At 38.2% G+C, this 22,830-nt stretch overlaps 1 protein-coding gene across 3 annotated transcripts in view; it reads left to right on the top strand.

Moving 5' to 3' along the window:
* TTC33 (tetratricopeptide repeat domain 33) overlaps positions 1–22,830 on the top strand; it is a 32,403-nt gene that overhangs the window by 3,661 nt on the left and 5,912 nt on the right. For all 3 annotated transcript variants that reach the window (XM_082382480.1, XM_082382479.1, XM_082382481.1), the window contains exon 3: positions 21,746–21,827. In XM_082382480.1, the coding sequence (XP_082238606.1) occupies positions 21,746–21,827 (82 nt within the window). The remainder of the gene's footprint in view (positions 1–21,745; positions 21,828–22,830) is intronic.

Raw genomic sequence — 22,830 nt, 5'->3', positions numbered from 1 at the left:
ATAGTATATTAGCGCCTCAAATTGGGAGTGAAGGGTAGACAATAAATCAAGGACAACTAACAGCTTAATGGCCTAATGTTAGATTGTGAATTCTCATTTGCAGTGTTTTAGGCAAAGATTTTTCTCTTGTAGAACTTTGCAAGATTGGCCATTCTGTCTTAGTCAGAAGAAAACCAACTATAAATTTTCCACATTTATGAAATCATTTTCAGAATATCCATAAAACATCTTTAGAAATTCCTGTAAATGCCTGTTAAAAGTTCATTAACTTTGTTGTTTTTATCTTTTTCTCTAGACCACACTAGTGTGTAGAAGGGAAAAGCTATTCAGTTATTGCCATGGGATTCCCTCTGAATTTCCTGTGGTAGATGAGAGATACCAACTTTGTGTATAAACAAAATAACTCATTTTTTTTTTTTCCTGCATGTCAAAACACTGAGTCATTTCACTGAAATCAGCTGGATTGGATGCTTTATTTTGAATGGAGAACACTGTGAGATGATTAAGTTTTTTAGCTATTTAGCATTTGTTTTTGGAGTAATGTATACACAACTTTAAAAGATAACAGAATTAAAGGAATCTGGTAGAAATGAGTCGTTCGGCTACTCTAAGCCAAAAATAAATAGAAATAACGGTTTAAAAATATCTAAGAGAATATTCAACTTGATTGAAAGTAATATAAGGAATAGGAAGTAATATAAGGAAGAATAGTGAAGTTAAATTAAGAAAAATAAAACTCAGTCCCTGTCTTCCAAACTTTATTTCAACTTTATCTTAAACCACCATCATTTTCACTACATTTTTAGCCACATTGGCCTTCCCTGTGTTTTTGAACACAGTTCTTAATACAACTTTGTCTTATGACTCCGTCTGAAAAGCTCTTATTTCCTGTGTTCTGATGTCTGTCGTCTTGTCCTTCAGATCTCTGCTCACATGTCTTCTTCTCAGCGAACCCCTCTCTGACTACCCAGCAACCCCATACTCCCTCTTCCTCCGTTATATCAGCCTTTTTTATTGTTTCTTAAATATTTATTTATTGATTTGGCTGTATTGGGTCTTAGTTGCGGCTCGTGGGCTTCCCTAGTTGTGTCGCGTGGGCTTCTCTCTAGTTGTGGCGTGTGGGCTTAGTTGACCCGCGGCATGTGGGATCTTAGTTCCCTGACCAGAGATCGAACATGTGTCCCTTGTATTGGAAGGCAGATTCTTAACCACTGGACCACCAGGGAAGTCATGGTTTTGTTGTTGTTTTTTAAAGATTTTTAAACTTCTAGGACTTCCCTGGTGGTCCAATGGTTAAGACTCTGCTCTTCCACTGCAGGGGGTACTGGTTCGATCCCTGGTCAGGGAACTAAGATCACACATGCCGTACGGTGTGGCCAAGAAAAAAAACAAAAACGAATTTTAAACTTCTATTTTGTGATTAGGTGAAAGGAATACTAGTCAAATAAACCTTACAAATGAATGAAAAATAAAATTCTTTACTCATGACTTACGTGTATGTTTCTAAATCTGTGTTTCAAAGGATATCATTAAGTTGATCTCACCTATGGTGACAGATCAGGAAGTTATTTAGTTGCTAGGGTGGCAGTTATTGGTTCAGGAACAGTATTAGACATTTATTGATGTACCAATTTCTATAAAATTAGTCAACTTTTAAGAAATGTGTAATGTCATCATTAAAATATAACATCAAATATCCATTCATCCATCCATCCTTCTTTAAAAAATACATTCAAAGAGAGGTAAGATATATTATCAAACGTTAAGGAGCTCAGCCTTTGGTAAGATGCACAGAATACAGATAATTATCAATACATTGCAGAGTAGTGTATGCAGTAAGACAGGTTAGTTCATACAGAATATTTTAGAATCACAGGGAATAGAGCCACCAGTTCTGTCTGGTATATCAAGGAAATTCTGACAGATAAGTTCAATCTTCAGCTGGGTTTCAAAGAAGGAGTAGTATTTTGCCAAACCAGTAGCGGCGGGAAGCATTTCAAGAAAGTGGGAACAGAATATGGAAATGCAAAGAATTTTCCTAAACATGTAAAAGAAATTGTTTTACATGTTTAGGAAAATTCTACCAACTTGGTATTGCTGGAGCAAAGAAATACAAATAAGTTTGCAGTAAATACTGCTGAAGAAAAAAAACTAGACTGATCTCTTTATATGCAACAGTAAGACCCTTTTCATTATATTCTATTGGCAATGGTGAAAAGTAATTTTATGACTTTAACAAAGTAATGAAAAACCACAGTCACATCAGCATATTAAATTTTCTTATAGTATTTCTCCCTTTTTGAAGTTACCTTATACACTTATTTAGTTGTTTATATTTAGTTGTCTTTCTTCTGTAGAAATGTAAGCTCCAGGAATGTAGGGACTTTGTCTAGACAGACTTTTGTCCTCTACCTTCAGCTCTTGGACCAATTTGTGGCACTTCCCAGGCCCTCAGTAAATATTTATTGAATATTTATAAGGCTGCTGTGTTTTGCTATATTATGGCTAAATAGGTTTTTGTGGATTAACTACCATATATTGCATTGTACTATAGGAATATATATTTTAAACTCCAGATTAGAACACAGTATTCTGAGAACATATTTTATTTCATATCCCAACCACAAAGGACCTTTGGGAATAGAATTTTCCTATCTGTATGAGAATATGACACTTGAAAATTACTGTTCTTTTCTGAGTCTTATTCCTTTCCCTATAACCTATGATGGTAAGGATTAAGTAACAAAATATGGAACACCTTTGAACTTGGAATGAGTAATAATCCTTAGAATGGTAGAGAAGTAGGGAATGCCCCTGGAGGAATTGCTACAGAAGGAGAGAGGGAGGAGGGAGCACCTTCTATTTCCTGGGATACATCCTTTTGCCTCCTTGTGATTTTCTTCATTTTTGCCCTCAAGATTCTCTTATTTAGTTTTATTTAGCACAGAGAGAGTTTTCTGAACGCATTGAATATGCATGATCCAAGTGTGTTAATGTCAGTCTTCCTCCAAAGGAGGCATAGTTCTTGAGCATCAGAGTCTCCTGTTGTCCAGTTTATTTCGTTAGTAACAAACTATAACTGCTCTTAGAAAAATTCGGTTTGCAGTGGATTGGTTTTTAAGTTCTGAAGTTCTACCTTGTAGTATTCATGATTCTTTGTAACAGAAGACTAGTTTACTTTTCTACGCAAGCCCTAAGTAATGTTGGTGCCTTATAGAGACAGTATAGTAAGTCTAGTGGTTACGAGTGTGGATTTTGAAGTTAGTTTAACTCCATTCAGATCCTAGTTTTATCATTTCTATCTGTATAAACTTGGGGCACATTCTTAACCTTTCAAGGGTCAATTTCTAGTTTCCTTATATGAAAATGGTGACACTTATCTCATAGACTATTGGGGTATTAAGGAGCAAGTCCATGTAAAAGAGCTTAGCATGCCACCTAGCACCTAGTAAGCACTCAGTAAATATACTTTAGGTAATTTATTTTAAGATTTTATATGTGATTGGTATATTTCATGCAGTATTAAAGTTTTTTTTATAAGTTATTTTGTTCAAACAGCTTTTTCTTGAATTAATTCTAACTAGGATATATCTTCTCAAGAATCACAGTGTGGGTCCCAGCTTTGATATGTTGGATTTTAAGGTTTCAACCACTAGATGGTGATATTTGATTGTGTAGCTAAATGGTTTCATTTTTTTTCTTTTGAGTATTAGTGTGTATGTGTGTGAAGCTAGCATATAATTAGAATTTACCATGAATTTTGTTCCTTGTCTAGAAAAGCATACTTACCAGAGTGAACTTGAAGGTGACCTGGCTGTGTGAAACGCAGTCTGTTGAGTGCCAACCTGAATATATTTAATTACTGTGATCTTGCCTCTTATTCTTTGGAAGAGAATAGATGGAGTCAGCGTAGAATGCCTTTATTTTCTCACCACCACATCTCCCAATCTGAGTGCGTCTGCATCCAAGCCATCTGCGTTCACTGTGTTGTAATGAAGTGCCCCTTCTTTTATCAAAGGCCCACCCCTCCACTTGTGCACTACACTTCATCTCTCTTGCCTTTTCAGGAATACTGTTCCTAAAACCCCCTTTCATTTTCATGTCATCTGCTGTCTTCTGTCTCTCTCTTTTTTTACCCTATTTTTTTTTTTTTACTGAATTATAGTTGATGTACAATATTACATAAGTTACAGGTGTACAATATAGTGATTCACAAGTTTTGAAGGTTGTACTCCATTTGTTATTATAAAATAATGGCTGTATTCCCTGTGTGGTATGCATAACAGTTTGTACCTTCTATTCCCCTACCCCTTATTGCCCCTCCCCCCCGCCCCCCGGCTCCCTCTCACTGGTACACAAACATACCCTGATAGCATCCATTTAAAAACCTTCCCTTGACTCCACACACTCTACCATTTCTTTGCTCCCCCTTCACAACAGACTCCATTTCTTGATGAGTCATCGTCTCAGTCCATTCCAGGCAAGTTGCTGTCCCCACTAATCCACTGAAACCACCCTTCTAAAGGTTGTTGATGACCTCCATGGTCAAATCCGGTCATCATGTCTTGGTTCTCATTTAGTGTGCCTCTTGGTATTCAACGCAGCTGAGCACTCCCTTCTTAAATATACTGCCCTCTAATCTGCAACACCACACTCTTCATGAGTTTCCTTTTGTCTCAGTGTCCACTGCTTGTTAATCTTCTTTGCTTGCTGTTTTCTTTTGCTCATTTTCATTTTCTAAATATTAGTGGGCCACAGTATTTAGACAATACCTTTTTTCTTTTCCGTATACGTTCTTGTCCTTCTTGAACCTGTGTAGTCTCTTACTTTCAGTACCATCTCTATGCCAATCACTACAGCCTGCAGTGCTGTCCTCCCACCTCAATTCCAGACTCTTTGTCTCCCATGCTTGCTTTATACCCCCTTGGATGTCAGATTAGTATCTCAAACTTAACATGTACCGAGCAGAACTCTTGAATTTTCTCCCCAACATCTGGTCCTTTCCAGTCTTGCCCATGTCAGTAATAAAAGGTGCCACCATTTACCCAATTACTGAAGCCCAAAAGCCAGGAGTCATCTCTGCTGGTTTATGTGCCATTCCAGAGCTAATCAGCCCCACTCACCTCCAAAACCCTGCCCTTGAGACAGCTCATGGTATTCTTTTTTTTTTATGTTTTTTAAAAATTGAAGTGCAGTTGATTTGCAATGTTGTGTTAGTTTCAGGAATACAGCAAAGTTATTCAGTTTATATATATATATATTTTTTCAGATTATTTTTCATTATAGGTTCTTACAAATATTCTTATTACCATAAAGTCCTGGCAGCTGCTGCTGTCAGCACAGACCAGAGAGCCCCTATGTACGGTGCTAACTGATAATGAAAGACCATCACACCTTGACACTGGCCAGGTTGGACCTATAGGTGCTTTAGAGGGACTGGGTCACACACCCACAAGTGTGAGTGGGTTAAAGACTTGTGGGGCTGACTTTGATCTAGGGGAGACAGGATATGGGAGGGAGGCTGCAGATAAATTCTTTTTCCTCCTTTCCCCACTGGACTGTTTCCAATACAAAGAGGTTTCATACTGTCTCTGAAGAAGTTCTACAAGATTAACAATCATCTGTGTTTGTTTTGAAGCTCTTGTCAGCTTAACATATGCCTTATATTTATTCTCCCTCCTTCCTGCCTCACTTTTCTTTCTTTTTTTTTTCCCCTTACTCTTGCTTCCCTTGGATCCTACTCCCAACACAGCGTTAGCCTATAATATAGCTTAGGCCTCAGGCTTTATTTCCCAGGTAACCCAAGCTAAGATATCATCCTGGATTCCTTTCTTTTCTTCACTCCTCATATCCAATCCAAGTTGAGATGATTTTACTTTTTAATATATTCTAAATCACTTTTATCCTCCCTTCTGTTTTCATGGCTGTCATCCTAGTCTAATCTACTGTCAGCTCTTACCTAGATTACTCTGGTAGTCTCCTAACTAACAGGCCTCCCTGTGCTCATTCTTGTACCCCTACAGTTCATTCTCCTTCCCTGGGCCTGACTGATCTTTTCAAAATGTAAAGCAATTCATGTCTCTGTGTTGCATGGAAACTTTATGGATTCATCCCTCATACAGTGAAATCCACACTCACAACTATGGACTACTAGTTTCATGATCATGGCTTTGGACTACCTCTCTGGCCTCGCAATCCCCTTCCTCCTTCTTCTATAGCCATGCTCGTTTTCTTTTCTTGCCTCAAAAAATGGGGTGTTTGATCCTGCCTTGGGCTCTTCCTTTGTCTGGAATGAACTTCTCCAGATTTTCCATTGGCTGGCCGCTTTTTGTCATTCAGCTCTCAGCTCAGATGCCTTCCCAGAGAGACCTTTTCTGACCATGCATTCACCCCCGTCACATCCGTCCATGTGTTTTTCATCATGGCACTTAACCATGTTTTAACTTACGTTTGTTGTCTTTCTGTGCATTCTTCACACACATATACAGTCTAGAATGTAAGCTCTAGAAGAGTAGTAGGGTCCTTTTATGTCTTATTGAATGCTGCACCCTCAGTACCTAGAATACTACCTGACCCAGAGTAGTATTCTGCTCTGGTGCTCAATAAACGTTTATTAAATAAATAAGCTGGTAACTATATAGCTCATTAAACTTGATGCTACAGTAAATTACAAATATAATTGGGAGCAAAGTAGCTAAACACTTTGATATTTCTATCTGGTGATAAGCGTGCTGACTTATTTGGCTTGGTCACCAGCTGTTCTTTTTTTTTTTTAATTTATTAAAAAAATTTTTTTTAACATCTTTGTTGGAGTATAATTGCTTTACAGTGGTGTGTTAGTTTCTGCTTTATACCAAAGTGAATCAGCTATACATATACATATATCACCATATCTCCTCTCTCTTGCGTCTCCCTCCAACCCTCCCTATCCCACCCCTCTAGGTGGTCACAAAGTCAGCTCGGTGCTTTGTGACCAGCTGTTCTTTACCTCAGTGTAGGGTATTATCTCACCCCACCCTTGGGCAGTCCCTGGAACTATTCACTCTGCTTCCTTCTTTGTGCTAGTTCGGTTGCATACTGTTAAGGTTGTCTTTAAACTGGCTGAATCAGACTTTGGTCACTTATTAACCAGAGTGACTTTAAACCAAGTTTTTATCTTTTAATGTTTCCTATCCAGCAGCTGCAGTAGGGCTGTGCCTGTTCGGTCTGTTCCAAACCAAAGTTGAATTAAGAGATATGCTGTGGAGCTTACGAGAGACCATTGATTTATTAGGTGCCAAATTTCCTGTGATCCAGAAGTGGAGGAACTAGATGGTGCCACCTTTTATTTGTAGGCCAGGAGAAGTAAATCAAAGAGGAAATGAGAAATGAGGGAGGGGAGGGAATTCACCAAGCCCACAGTAGTGAAGTAAATGCCCACCAGTTCTTGCTTCTCTTTAGCCAGTGGAAAGCAGCTCGCTTGTTCCTTTAAACCTTTGTATGCCTTGGTGAACAAAGCACGTTTCATTTGGCAGTGCCTCTGCTAACAGCAGTGGCTATGTTTTCAAAACCAAAGCAGTGCAACGGGAAGAGGACATTTTTCTTTTTGCCTCAAGTTTGCATGCCTGCCTAATGAAAAGAGAAAACAGAACTAGGGATGGTCAGTGTCATCTTGAACTTCTTAGTTTATTTTGTACTTTGGGACAACTTAAACTTAGGTGCATAAGCAGCTTTGTGGCAGTGGGTGGGATGAGCCGGCCTGATTCTTAGGAATAACGCTCTTGGCATTTTGGGCAGGACAGTGTCTTGTGCAGGATTGCCTTTTGCCTTGCAGGATGTTAACATCCCTGAACCCCTGCCACTAGTGCCTCCAAGTCTTAGTGACAACCAAAAAGTCCTCTATAAATTGCCATACATGCCCTCCATGGGGTGATAACTGCCCCTGCTTGAGGTAGGCAGAAAATAGGACTGAAAGAAAAAAGGACATTTGACAAATGTGGCAGTTTAACAGTAGTTGGCCCAAGTAGAGTAAGTGTTGGCAAACCTTAGTCTATTTTTATAAATAAAGTTTTACTGGGACACAAACATGTACTTTTGTTTGTGTATTGTCTGTGGCTGATTTTGTGCTACAACAGAATTGAGTAGTTGTGTCAGAGACAATATGGCCCACAAAGCCTAAAATATTCATTGTATGGACCATTACTATGCTGACCTTGGCTTTAGGCCCTTCCTCAAAAGCCACAAAGATGCCTGAAACCTCAGACATCCCAGGGTCTTAAGGTACCTATAATTCTAATCTCTTGATTCTTTCTACCCATATTTCTATTCCGCTAGTCTTCGGAATTTCTTGTAATTTCTGTGCATGGAATGGTGAGGTGAAACAAAGTAAGAATTAAGGTGTTTGCTACTTTTGTCTTAGGGTAGAATTTGTTTTTACGTCTTTCCATCTTTTTTTTTTTAATGTATTGTAAGCATGCTAGCTTCTGTCCTCTTTTCATGTCTTCCATGCTTCTCTCTGCTGCTTTCCAAGATTTCTCTTGGAGAAGGTAGGACAAATGAGATAGGTAGAATCTGTGATATTAGCACCTTCTGTGTGCCCGCTCATGTTCTGGGTGTTGTAGAGAATACAAGCAAACCCACCCTTTGGTCCCTGAACTCATTAGTAAAGAGAAGATAGAAATACATGGAAGAATTAGAGAAAAATTAAACGAAAACAATATTGGGGTGGTTAGAGAAAGCATTGGTCATGTAGTTATAAGAGCTAGCTTCAAATCCTGGTTTGTGTAGGCTTAGTACCATGTGCCTTTGAAGTAGTCCTGTAGTTGCTCTCTACTTTTGTTTCTTCCATCAGTAAAATGAAAACAAGTAATGCCAATCTTATAGGACTTTTTGTGAGCACTGAGTGAATTAACTTTTTACGAAAATAATTGTAAAGTAATTGTATGGAAACTGCTTTGTAAAACATAAATTACTTTAGAAATATAAGTGTGACTGTGTGGTCAGTTAAGTGGTACTCATGGTCTTCATGAGAAAAGCGGATTTTCACTTGGTCTTAGAGGAGAGAGAGCCTTTGACTAGGTGAGGAGGGGGAGGAACAGGAACCTAAATGTTCACATGTTTGTACACTGAGGAACCCACACGAACAAAGGAGTGATATGTAGGTAGAGACAGGGCAAAGACACAGCTAAGTGAAGCAGAGGTGTGGTGGGGAGAAAAAAGACTGGACAGATAGGCTAAGACTGGGAGACATAGACTTGCTACTGTTAAATCCTGTGGAATTTACTACTATGCTATTAGTTAGAAAATTATGAGTATAAAGATTATTATGAAGCAACAATTTAATTTTCCAGAGAAAGAAGGTAGAACATAACATACTTCCAAAGTTTTTCATGTTGTGTCTATAGTAACATTTGGAAATATTATTTAGAGACAAGTTTATAATCACCTGTAATATGCCTAAGAAGTACAAATGCGTTTTTTTAGGTGACACAGTTAATGCTTTTAGAGGTAATACCATTAATACTTAGTGGATAATAGCACCAGGGAACTAAATTTCTTTAATGTTGTATATACATTTTGTTAAAACATTATAGGTGATAGCTATGAATAATAAAAAATGGGTATTGAATTATAGTAAGCATTGTTGAGTGTCATATACTTTTTTTTCTCCATTATCTATTACATATGAAACCTTTTCTAATGTTTTTCTGAGGTGTACCCTACATGGTCATGTAGATTTTGTACTTTAGCAAGTTGCTGGATTTAATTGCTAATCCTTTATTTAGGATTTTTACATTTATCTTATGGACTAAAAATTCTTCAGTGATCACTAGGATTAATTCTCATTTCTCAAATAATGTATCTTTCTTAGGACAAAAGTGTACTCTATTTTTATTGCTAGATTCTCCAAATATGCTGAAATGCATTAGGACTCTTAAGACTACATTTCTAATTGTGGAATTTAAAATTTTGGATTAGGCAGAGGCTGCTATTTTCCAGTCAGGGCCCCTCCCATATTGTCCCAGTTCGTCCTGTGTTAGTTGATACAGCTGCATATACTTTGGTGAGCAAAATACCTCTTGCACTGTCTACATAGAGCTTTTAGTTTAATAAGCACAGAGATAAATATAAAGTTCCAAATAGTTTTACAAAGATAAATAACCGGGTACCATGAGCCAGAGTGATTTAGATAAGGGGTCACAGAAGGCTTCTCCAAGGAAGCAAGAAGACAAATGATTGAGTTCATCCAGGCGAAGGGAGTTCTACTTATTGTTTTGCCTTTATTGTGATTTTATCATATTTATCATTAAAATAAGGGAACTACTGATTTATTTCTAAATGTTTTTATTTAATCCAAATTATACTAGAATTAATTTCTGGTGAATTTTATTTTGTGACATGTATGTGTATGCTAAACGAATGAGTAATATAGGTGGTAAAATATTTCAAATGATTTTTGTATCTAAAGTAAAAATTGGGATAGTAAAATGATGACTTTTTAGAAATTTTTCAGAAAATTCTCATTGCCTAGTGTAGCAAGGAGTAGAACAGGGTAATTGCTTTCAATACAGTAACAACTAAGAAACATCCTGTACTAGTTAGACGTTGGCATTGTTGTTTCAGTTTGCTTTGGAAAATGACCTTTATTCCGTGTGTGTGCACTTCCATGTAATTTCAGAGGACCTTCCTACTGTTTCCAGAGTGAATTGATCTGCCGTAAATTGTTTGTTCTTGTCTATAATAAATTAGAAACTTTTAAAGACATGTTTGTTCTTTTGTGTAGGTAAATTGTTTAAATTATTAGTGAGAGTAGACTTTATGACTTAACCTAATCCTGTGTCCACATAATTTCATTAATTGATAGTGACTAAAATTCAGAGCAGTTTAGTATTTATTTATTTTTTTTTTAAAAGGAATTCCTTTATTTTTATTATTTATTTATTTATTTTTGGCTGTGTTTGGTCTTCGTTTCTGTGAGAGGGCTTTCTCTAGTTGCGGCAAGCGGGGGCCACTCTTCATCGCGGTGCGCGGGCCTCTCACTATCGCGGCCTCTCTTGTTGCGGAGCACAAGCTCCAGATGCGCAGGCTCAGTAGTTGTGGCTCACGGGCCCAGTTGCTCCGTGGCATGTGAGATCTTCCCAGACCAGGGCTCGAACCCGTGTCCCCTGCATTAGCAGGCAGATTCTCAACCACTGCGCCACCAGGGAAGCCCTATTTTTAAAGTATATTTATATCGTGTCTCTTGCTCTTGCCTCGTAAAACATACTGGGACTCCAGTCTGAGCATCATCTCAATACTTCTTCCTGTTTTAGATCCCCTTTCCTTCAATATGACTGTCTTGAGAGAATATGCAATTAGGCAGTATATTTTTTTCTTTCTTTGTTTTTGCTTCTTTTTTTCTTCCTTTCTGAGCCTATCTGAAGTTGCGAGAAGTTAAGTTCCTTATGCTGAATGCTCATTGTATGGAACTGCACATTATTTTCTCCTTGCTTTCTTCAGAATGTTATTCTAAATTCTAGACAGAAAAACTCAAAGTAATTTATGGAGGGTTTTTTTGTGGGTGTGTGGTTTAATTCAGGGAATTGACCTTTGTCTAAAACTTGGAACCTGATCTACCTACATTGGAAATCGCACGATTTTCAGTCAAATCTCAACATCATTATAATTTCTCTATGAAAGCTCCCACAAAATCAAGGAAGCAAACTAAACTTTAATTTCAAATATTATATACTGAACTTCCAATAACAAAATCTAAACTAAGCCAGAAAAGTTATTTCTATCGTTAAACATTTTGGGGAAACAATGATTATAAATATTAGAAAACAATATAAAATAAGGTGAAAACTTTAATATTCTTTTTTAAAATTTTAAAAAAGATTTATTTATTATTTATTAATTAATTTATTTATTTTTGGCTTCGTCGGGTCTTAGTTGCAGCACGCAGGATCTTCGTTGAGGCATGCAGCATCTTTCGTTGTGGTGCGGGGGCTCCTCGTTGTGGTGCTCCGGCTTCTCTCTAGTTGTGGTGTGCGGACTCCAGGGTGCCTGGGCTCTGTAACTGTGGCATGCAGGTTCCAGGGCGCGTGGGCTCTGTAGTTTGCGGCACGCAGGCTCTAATTGAGGGGCGCGAGCTCAGTTGTGGCACGCAGGCTTAGTTGCTCCGCAGCATGTGGAATCCTAGTTCCCTGACCAGGGGTCGAACCTGCGTCCCCTGCATTGTAAGGCGGATTCTTTACCACTGGACCACTAGGGAAGTCCCCTTTAACGTTCTTGATGATATAGTTTTTAGTAAGGAAATAAAATGATGAATCACATATTAGCTGCTGATTTACTGAAATGTAGCTGTATAGGAATAGCTTTTCAATTTGTTTTGGTATTTCCACATGAGCACATAAAATTGTATGATAGAAGTCTGTCATGATATTAGTGGAAAGTGGTGATCAATGTGTTTAGTTACAATTTATTTGACATTGACAAAAATGCTCTAAGATTTCTTCTTAAATACAGTCAGTCCTCATTCATGGATTTTGGATTTGTGAGTTCACTTACTCAGTACAATGTATTTGCAACACCAAAATCAATACTCATGGTGCTTTCCCATCTGAGTTCCCAGCTGAGTCAAACAAGGCAATGCTCCCTCTGCCTTTGTGTTTTATCTCTCATAGTGAAAACAAGCGTGCTCTCTGTGGTCTATTGAGTGTTATGTTTTGCACTTTTTTTTTTTTTGCCTTTTCTTGGTGATTTTGCTGTTTAAAAAGGCCCCCAAGTGTAGCGCAGAAGTGCTGTCTAGTGTTGTTAAGCCCAAGAAGGCTGTGATGTGCCATGTGGAGAAAATACGCGTGTTAGGTAAGCTTCATCCAGGCCTGAGCTACAGTGCTGCTGGCCACGAGTTCAGTGTTAGTGAATCAGCAATGTGTATTAAAGATGTCTTTAAACAGAAACGGACATAAACAGGGTTATATGTTAATCAGTTGATAAAAATGTGACCAGAGGCTTGCTGGAACTTAACCTTAGAACCAATGATTCAGTATTCATTAATTCAGTCTTTATGGTGACTTTATAGAACAAAACCACTGGGAATGGGAATCAGTTATATCTAGAATAAAGCTTTGGAGTTTAGCAGTGTTTTCATGTATGCATCTTTTCTTTTGTCAAGAATTTAATCAGGACAAGTAATTAAAATTTACTTTAAAGCTGCATAAAATCTAGCAGTGTGATTCAGCAAAGATAAAATTATGTTCAACATCATTTGTCATTTGTTGTTTCATATTCTTCTCCCTTCGCTCAAATTAACTTAGTATATTAATGTCTTGTATCTATTTTTACTCATTTATTTAGTGCTTTTGTTAGGCATTGATGCCACAAAGAAAATATTAGATAAGCATCTTTTGGGGGACAACACAAAGAGGGAAGCTGTTTTGATATGGAGTAAAGAGTACTGTTTTAGAGAGTTCCTTGGATAATATAAAAGGGGGGTGTTTAACTAAATGGGGGAATGGAAGAATTAAAGCCTGTTTTACAAGATTTTTGGGAGGAGATAGCATCAGAACAGTCATAAAAGATAAATGGAAATTAGCTGAAGAAGGGGCAGAACAATGTTCCAGTCGTAGGAATCTGCATGTGCAAAGCCAAGAAGAGGCCAGAGAAAATCTCTCCCTTTGGAGTATCAACAATAGTTCAGTAGAACTGGAAGGAGCATAATGTACAACGTCAGTGAAAGGAGTGTCTAGAGGAGAATGGGGATTTGGAGCCAAGACATGTCTATTGGATATCTAGTTAAATGTAAGAGGCCTGAACTTGAGTGTCTTGAAGGTAACCAGGAGCTATTGAAATGTTTTTATCAGTAGGTGAACTCATTAAAACTATGTTTTGGAAATTTTTTTCTGAGATAGAGTAGAAAATGGATTGGAGTCAGGCAAGACTGGTCTCAGGAAGACTGGTTTATTGAATTTTTGACCACCCTGGAAGGCTGAGGACCTACACTAGTAGCAGTGACAGTGGATTAAAGGAATTGAATTAGAGAATTGAAGACTAATGTGACCTAGAGCAGGGAAAAGTATAGTCAAGAATGGCTTCAGGATTTTCTTAATGACTCGGTGGTGCTGTTCTTTAAGTCAGGGATATACGGGTAGAGTAAATTTGGAGTAGGAGATGATGGTGAGTTCAGTTTGAACACGTTGTGTTTGAGATATGTCAATCACCTCTTTTTTTTTTTTAAATAAATAAATAAATTTATTTATTTATTTTTGGCTGTGTTGGGTCTTCGTCGCTGCGTGCGGGCTTTCTCTAGTTGTGGCGAGCGGGGGCTCTTCACTGTGGCTCAGGCTTCTCACTGCGGTGGCTTCTCTTGTTGCAGAGCACCGGCTCTAGGTGCACAGGCTTCAGTAGTTGTGGCACGTGGGCTCAGTAGTTGTGGCTTGCGGGCTTTAGAGCACAGGCTCAGTAGTTGTGGCGCACGGGCTTAGTTGCTCCGTGGCATGTGGGATCTTCCCGGACCAGGGCTCGAATCCAGGTCCCCTGCATTGGCAGGTGGATTCTTAACCACTGTTTCACCAGGGAAGTCCCTATAAATCACCTCTTGATCTTATATTCTTATATGCGTAATCTTCTCATTTCTCTCTTTGATATTCACAGGAAAACTTCCCAAGTGAGTCATTCACTGTCCCTACCTTTTTACTTCCACTTCACTATTCAGTCTGGCTTCCATTCCCACCATTCCAACAATACTGTTTTGGTCAGTGTCCCCAATGCCCTGCATGATATTAGAGCTTTCTGAAGTATTCAGTACAACTCGTCACTCTCTCCATGACAGACTTCTCTCTTGGTTTCTATAAAATCACACACACTCCTGAATTTTCTCCTTCCTTTCTTTCTCTGCTTCTCAGTCATCTTTGCTGGTCCTTCCTTCTTTGCTTGACCTCCAGATTGTGAAAACTCCAGCCGTGGTATCTTTTCTCTTTCTTATCTACTCTCTTCTGTATGTGATCTTTCCCAGATCCATGGTTTATTTAATTTATTCTTAAAATTTTTAATGAAAAGAAAAAGGCAATGAAACATACTCATGATTCTTAAAAAGCAAATGCAGTAATAACAGAGGATGCACAGTGAAGAGGCTTGCCCTTACTCCTGTCCCCTAGCCTCTTATTTCACTTTCCCAGAGGCAGCCACAGTCACCAGTTTCTTGATATCCTGCCAAGATCATCTTTATATTTATAAGCTTGTGGGTCTATAGAGCTTTTAAAACATCATTAATGGTAGCATTCTAAATATAATCTATATACCATTCTCTCCCTTGTCTTTTTAACTTAATACATCTTAGAGATCTTTTTTTTGGGGGGGCTGTGTTGGGTCTTCGTTGCTGCACACGGGCTTTCTCTAGTTGTGGCGAGCAGGGCTACTCTTCGTTGCCGTGCGCAAGCTTCTCATTGCGGTGGCTTCTCTTGTTGCAGAGCACGGGCTCTAGGCACGCAGGCTTCAGTAGTTGCAGCACGCGGGTTCAGTAGTTGTGACACATGGGCCCTAGAGTGCATGGGCTTCAGTGGTTGCAGTGCGTGGGCTCAGTTGTTGGGGCACGCGGGCTCTAGGGCGTGTGGGCTTCAGTAGTTGTGGTGCACGGGCTGTAGAGTGCAGGCTCAGTAGTTGTGGCGCACGGGCTTAGTTGCTCCGCGGCATGTGGGATCTTCCTGGACCAGGGCTCGAACCCATGTCCCCTGCATTGGCAGGCGGATTCTCAACCACTGTGCCATAGGGAAAGTCCTTTTTTTTTTTTAATGGCTGTGTCATAGGTCATTTACTATCCAGACTCTTACTATCTGAAATCAGGAACCGGAAAGATTTGGATATGAAGGTATACTTGTATTTCATTATATGATGTTCTAAAATGTATTTAACCTTACCTCTTTTGAAAAAGAACATTTTCATCTTTAATTTTTACAAATGATATAGTGGGTATCCTTTCAAAGATATAAGTGTGCACACATACAGGTCAGTCCAAGAAAGGTTTATAGAAATGGAATTGCTAGATCAAACTGGATGTGCATTTAAAAAAACATAGTTTACTTTTTTTCCCTTTTTGTTTTTGAGTATATTGTTATCAAGCAGCAAACTTGGCTTTTAATGATTGTGTGCATGTGTGTATGTAGAAAGATAGGGGACATGCTTATAACTTTCCATTAAAAACTGTTTTCTAACTTTTTATTGTAAAAATTTTGAAACATACAAAAAAGTTGAAAATTACAGTGAACATCTGTTTACCCACCACCTAGATTCAGCAGTTGTTATCTTGCCATATTTGCTTTCTCTGTATATGTTTTATGAACCATTTGATAATAAGTTGCAGACATCATGAAAGCTTATCCCTGAAAACTTCTATATGAATTTTCTATCAATAAGGACATTTCCAAAATAACCATAATATAACTAGCATGTAAGACAACAGTAATTTCCTAATATATGTTAGTATCTCATACGTATTTAGTTTTGCAGTTGTCCATAAAATGTTTTTTATAGCTGATTTTTTGGCTGAAGATCCAATCAAGACTCATACATCGTTACCGGTTGTTAGGTGTTTTTAGTCTCTTTCAATTTAGAGCCGGGTCTAAGACTACATACAGTTAGTGGATCAAACTTTGTATGCCATCTGTTTTTCTAAATAAAGTTTTGTTGATACACAGCACCACTCATTTGTGTTGTCTGTGGTTGCTTTCACATTAGAGCAGCAGAGTCAGGTAGTTGGAACAGAGACTGTCTTGTCTCCAAAGCCTAAAGTATTTACAGTTTGGCCCTTTACAGAAAAAAGTCTGTGGACCCTTATTTAGAACATTAGAACAATTCTCTGACCTTTAAAAGTTTTTCCCATGGCATTGACTTTTTGAATTAACTAGGCAAATTGCTTAGTAGACTGTCTCACACTCTGGATTTGCCTGATTATTTCCCTCTGGATCATTTAATTTTTTTCCCTCCATCTCTTGTATTTTCTGTAAACTGGAAGTTAAGTCAAGCAGCTTCAATTGAAGTTCAGGTTTTTTTTGCTAGAATATTCATGGTGTTGTTTACTTTCTGTTGCATCACATCATGACATATATAATATCTGAGTGTCCCTTTAGTGATGCTAAGATCAGTTACAGCATTCAGGGGAATATCAGCCTTATCTTCCATCGTACAGTTCCGCATCCATCTTTTCCCTAATGGTTTTAGCATCCACTGATGGTCTTCGTTTAGATCCATCTAGATCCATTATTTCATAAGTGATGATTTTTAAAATTCTAATATTTCTCCTGCATTTATTAGCTGTTTTTTTCCCCCGTTAAGAACTTGCCTTCATCAGCATTTGTTTAGAGGTTTATTTTTATGTTTAAGTTGTTGAAGGAAAAAAGTTTTTTGTCCCTTACAAAGGTTTTGAAAATAGTGTTCCTGTACATGTCCTCCTATTGTTTACAGTAGTTTAAAAGTAGTTGTTCATTTGAAGCAGAGCTTTTAAGTGTATGTTTGTGTGTGCGTGCATGCACCTGCGTGTATTTTGGATACTAGATTGAGGAGAGAAGATATGAGAGGCTGCTGCTGTATTTGTTTTTCACTATAAGGATTTCCTCTTTTTTCTCTAAGACCAAAATTTTAAAATTATAATTCTAATTGTTAAACACCTAGGCTAGTTTCAGAGGATTAAACAACCTGAATATGATTTGTATTTTAGATATAATCTTATTATACTTAAAAAGTACTAGTGTCATTTGAATTTTTGATTAGTTTAGAGATTGCTAATTCTGATAACTAAACCAACCTGGAACTGTCCCTTGTACGTCTGGCATATTAATAGAAAATCTGAAGGGGAGTTGTATAGACAAGTAAATATAATACTTATTTTTCCCTCAGTGGCTTTTTTTCTTAATTAAAAGAAATCAATGTGAGTGATATCTTGAGTTATACAACCTTCCTTCTAAGGTGATCTCATTTCCAGTCAGTTTTACATCAGATATAGTCTGTGCATTCTGTTTGACCTCCAAAATACATTTTTTCTTCTTTAATAATTATTATTCGTGGCACACTTTCTTCCAAAAGAGAATTGTAATGGCCGAAGGGTAACTTTTTTCCAGCTTTATTGAGATATAATTGATATATAACACTGTGTAAGTTTAAGGTATACAGTGTGATGATTTGAACATGTATATATTTCAAAATGATTCCCACAATAAGGTTAGTTAACACATCCATCACCTCATAAAATTACTTTGTGTGTGGTGAGAACATTTAAGATCTACTCTCTTAGCAACTTTCAAGTATGTGATACAGTACTGTGAACTAGTCACCACACCATGCTGTGCATTATGTCTCTAGAACTTATTCATCTTATAACTGGAAGTTTGTACCAAAGGGTTACTTTTAATATCTAACAAGGGAGGATCCATTTGGAACAGTAGTAATCGGTCTTTAAGTATTATGCTGTAGAGGGAAGCATTTGATGATTTCAGGACCTGAGAAGATGTTTTGTGTGTGTGTTATATATATTATATTAAAATATACTGGAAGGGTATACAATAAAATGTTAACTATATTAACTATGGTTATGATCTTTGGGTGGTGAAATTGTGTCTTTAATTTCTCTGTGTGTGTGTGTGCGTGTGCGCACGTACCCATGCCCACTTTCCTCTGTTATCTGGTTCTTCTCTATTTGTATACCCAGGGAAAAATTTTTTATATCAAAATAGGTATCATTTACTCAGGTAAAGAATATAAGGAAGACCTGATTTAAGAATATTTTTTGTTTAAAAAAATACTGAATACCCAATATAAGCCACCAGTGCAATTTATAGTTGCCAGCACAGATTTGCTGTCTTAGTTGCCTTAAAAGATGTACATGTGCAGATGAAGAAAGGAAGAGGTCCATTGGAATCTGCAGGCCCTGTCTTCCTTCTCCTTCCCTTTTCCTCCTCTCTGCAAGCTGTGGTTTTTATCCCTGTTTAAGAGTCTGCCAGTAAAGTTCAGACTTTCTCTTTCCTTTTCTGTGTGTTTCTTTTTTTTTTGCTAAGTGCAATACCAGGTGAAATCCTTGTATATCCTTTAAAGTCCATCCTTTTTAGAGGGACTTTTGACTTAAAGGAAGCTGCTTTATCTGAAGGGGCTGGGAAAGGAAAGACTAAGAATGGGCCCCTTTAGGCATTAGTATATGAATCCAAGCAGTGCGACCTGATAGGTGGTGATGCTACAGAAGGAGCTAGTTAATTAATTCTGTAGAGTTGATAGTATTTTAATAGAATAATTGGAATTCATAAATAAAGAATTTTAATGGTACCTGAAAAGATACTTAAATGTCTTACTTTGAAGTGCATTTGGTGGGTCTAAGCTAACACTGACATGACAATTATTTTAAAATAATTGTGAGCCTCAGGTTCCCATTCAGGGTAACTAGAAAGTAACGGTGGGACACAGTGGTTTAGCCAACGTGTGTATACCACGTGCTAAGCACAGTTTGTGTGGAGAATTGTGTGCCAGCCACTCAGGCCTGTGCAGGCCAGGCTAGTGGGCATAGCCTGACTCTGCACGGACGTGCCAGGGCCCGTGGAAAGCAGAGCAATGCATGGAGCACTCCAAAGGGATCTCTGAGTGAGACGGAAGGAGGAGCATTGAAGGACAGCGGCCAGTGAGACGGCATGTCTCCACTATTACTTCCCACTTGGGGGACCCTGGCTCTAGACAGGTGCTTGAGTTTGGCAAAATCCTTGATAGAGAAGTAATTTTCACTTAGTGAAGCTCTTAAAGATTTGATTTGTGTCCTAAGAATAGGTCTGTTGCAGGCAGAGACAGGGGAAAACATACAGCATCGTGGTAACACATCATAAAAATGAGGTGAATAATGGTCGCTCTGTCTTCAGGTCATTGGTAGTTCCTAAAATTTGAGTAGTCTTTCACCCAGAGTTTAACAGTCTTCAAACAAATATCTCCTCGGGGCTCAGCTGGGACCGCTGTTAGGGAAGAAGATATTAACAGTGGTTCTGATAATCATTTCTGCATATTCAGATGTGGTTTGTCTAGAAACAAAGACTGCCAGCCATTGTGGGGTGAATCTTCAGCTTATTGTTACATTGATACATTAGCCTGCTGCTACAGAATAACAGTAGCCATTGCTACAACCCCTGTGGCAGTTAAGGCAGGCTTTCTGTAGTGCACTTGCGCCCTGCCCACCCTCACCCCTGCTGCTAGCCGTGGAGTTGGCAGTGTGGCAAAATTCTTCTAAGATAGCTGCCGCCCTTTTGCTGTGGCCACGGTGGCACAGGACCCTGGAAATGGTATTGCCATTTGTATTATTTACTAGTAAAGGAGTGCTGTAGCAAGGTGGAAGCAGAGACAGAGAATGTACTTTTTTATGTTTTTCAGCTTTGTATTTTCTACCAAATTCTGCCTTTATTTCTTTAGTTTTCTGCTCCCTGCTTAAGTAATAATCAGTGCAGGTTAGCCCACATTTTGGTTGTTATGATTGGTTTGGATCTTCACATAGAAGGTAGGAAATTATACACTAGAATACATAGAGGAAAGGAAGGGTAGCAAGAAGAGATTTAAGAGAAGACAGTACATGATAGGGCTTAATATCCCAAGAGAGATCCTATCAGTGGTTCTGAACTCTGGTTTTTATTAGCATAACTTGGGGAACTTTAAAAAAATACAGATGCCTGGGCCCTACTCCAAGAATTTGTTTTCATTGATCTGAGACAGGGACCAGCATATGTGTGTGTGGGTGCACGCACGTGTATTTTTTTCCCCTCCAAAACCTCCCTAGATCATCTGTATGTAGCCAGGAATGAAAACTGGTGGATTATATATTTTCTGTTTAGCTCTAGAAAGGAGAATGAGTAGCATTGAGGGGAAGGTACAGGATAGAAAGCTTCAGCTCATTATAGTGAAGAATATTCTAGTAATTTGAACTTTGTCCTCCTAGAAATAATCAGGTATACATGAGTTAACTGCTTGGGAAGGATGCTGTGAAGGTGACTGCTTTGGATAATGTGCAGGACTTAATCATTCCTTAATTTTATTAAAAAAAAAAAAAAGAAAGTGCTACTGTGCTTCTGCAGATTTGGCATGGAGTATGCTAAGATCAGTTTGGGGCATATTCAGTTTGAGGTGTCTATAGGGAACCTAGGTAGAGATGTTAGCTCAGAAGAGAGTTGTGACTGGGAGAACATCAGTGAAAAGGTCATAGTGGAAATCACTGTCTTCATACTGTTTTTCATTCATGTGACCCATATCTTATAAACTTACCATTTATTGATAGTGATAAATAAGACATGGTCCCTGTGCTCTTGGAGCTTATAGACAAAAAATCTTAAAACTGAAGAATCTTTACAGAATGACCTGGCAACATCTTAAATTGTCATCTCTGTCAGCTAGATTGCTGCAGTAGAGCCAAGGGTTGTAATTAGATTGTAAGTTCTTGAGAGAAATCCTTTGTAATACATCTGAAATGAGTGACAACACATGCAGACATTGAGGTTGGTGAAAAAAAGAAATTCTGGTGGTGATTTCTTAGGCCAGAAAATAAAATCTTGAAAAATTTCAAAAGTCTTTTTTATTTAGGTTTTGCTTTTTTCTCTTTTGCTGTCCTTTCCCTTCGTGTCTTAAATTTTCCTGCTTTTGTAACATCACCATTATCAGTTCTTGAATAGAGATATTTCTTGGTAAACAATTATTCCTTATTTTCTGATTTTTAAATTTGGTCATGTACTCTCAAAGACATACTGAAAATATAATATTAATGTAACTTTAACAACCATAGATACCAAGAGGCGATTCAGAAGTGGGATGAAGCACTGCAGTTAACCCCAAATGATGCTACCCTGTATGAGATGAAATCACAGGTAATAATTATGAAGAATTTCCCTTTCATTATGAAATTGCACTCACTATGTCTGGTGAGCGGTGATGAGCCAAAAGAGCATTTCCTCCCATTTTCTTTCTTTTTTTTATAAATTTATTTATTTTTGGCTGCATTGGGTCTTCATTGCTTCGCACAGGCTTTCTCTAGTTGCAGCAAGCGGGGGCTACTCTTTGTTGCAGTGCGCGGGCTTCTCATTGCGGTGGCTTTTCTTGTAGCGGAGCACAGGCTCTAGGCGCGCAGGCTTCAGTAGTTGTGGCTTTCAGGTTCTAGAGCACAGGCTCAGTAGTTGTGGCACACGGGCTTAGTTGCTCCGCGGCATGTGGGATCTTCCCGGACCAGGACTCGAACCCGTGTCCCTTGCCTTGGCAGGTGGATTCTTAACTGCTGCGCCACCAGGGAAGCCCCATTTTCTTTTTTTAAAAATATAGTTTATTTGGGAAAAACATATGTCACCATATTATTTATGGCTCTTCCTCATGCATCAGATTAGAAGTTTGTTTAAAACACTTCACAATGAAGCTAACTTTCATTTCAACCTAACTGCTTAAGATATGAGCAGGTGGATGTCTTTTAAAAAGTCACTGGTGATCCCTTAAATGAATGAAATGTGTTAGCTTTCCTTGGAAGTTAATTGTAGTGGGCTTAGCAATAACTCAGTCTCTTCAGAATGAGGATGGATTGGATTCTAGATGATGATATTTCTCTAAAAATGGCCTAGTCCATAGCAAAAGGTCAGAATAGACTCAATTTATTAGTATAAAAATAACATTTCTACTTAAAAATACAGTTTTAATATTTTGTGGGAAAGTTCATAAAGAAAACCTCTGAGCACTTGTATTAGATTATCCAAAAGATGTTTAAAATCTCCAAGAGAGAATTAAACATACTTCTGGCAGGGAATGGTTGCAGTTCAGCCTTGATCCACACACCTAGCATATCTTTCAGATGATGATCCCAAACATAGGGCACATCCTTTTTCAGCT

Source organism: Balaenoptera borealis, assembly GCF_965194805.1.
Source record: "Balaenoptera borealis genome assembly, chromosome: 2".
NCBI lineage: Eukaryota > Metazoa > Chordata > Mammalia > Artiodactyla > Balaenopteridae > Balaenoptera > Balaenoptera borealis.
Note: the sequence above shows the minus strand (reverse complement) of the source record. Positions and strands in the feature narration are given on the sequence as shown.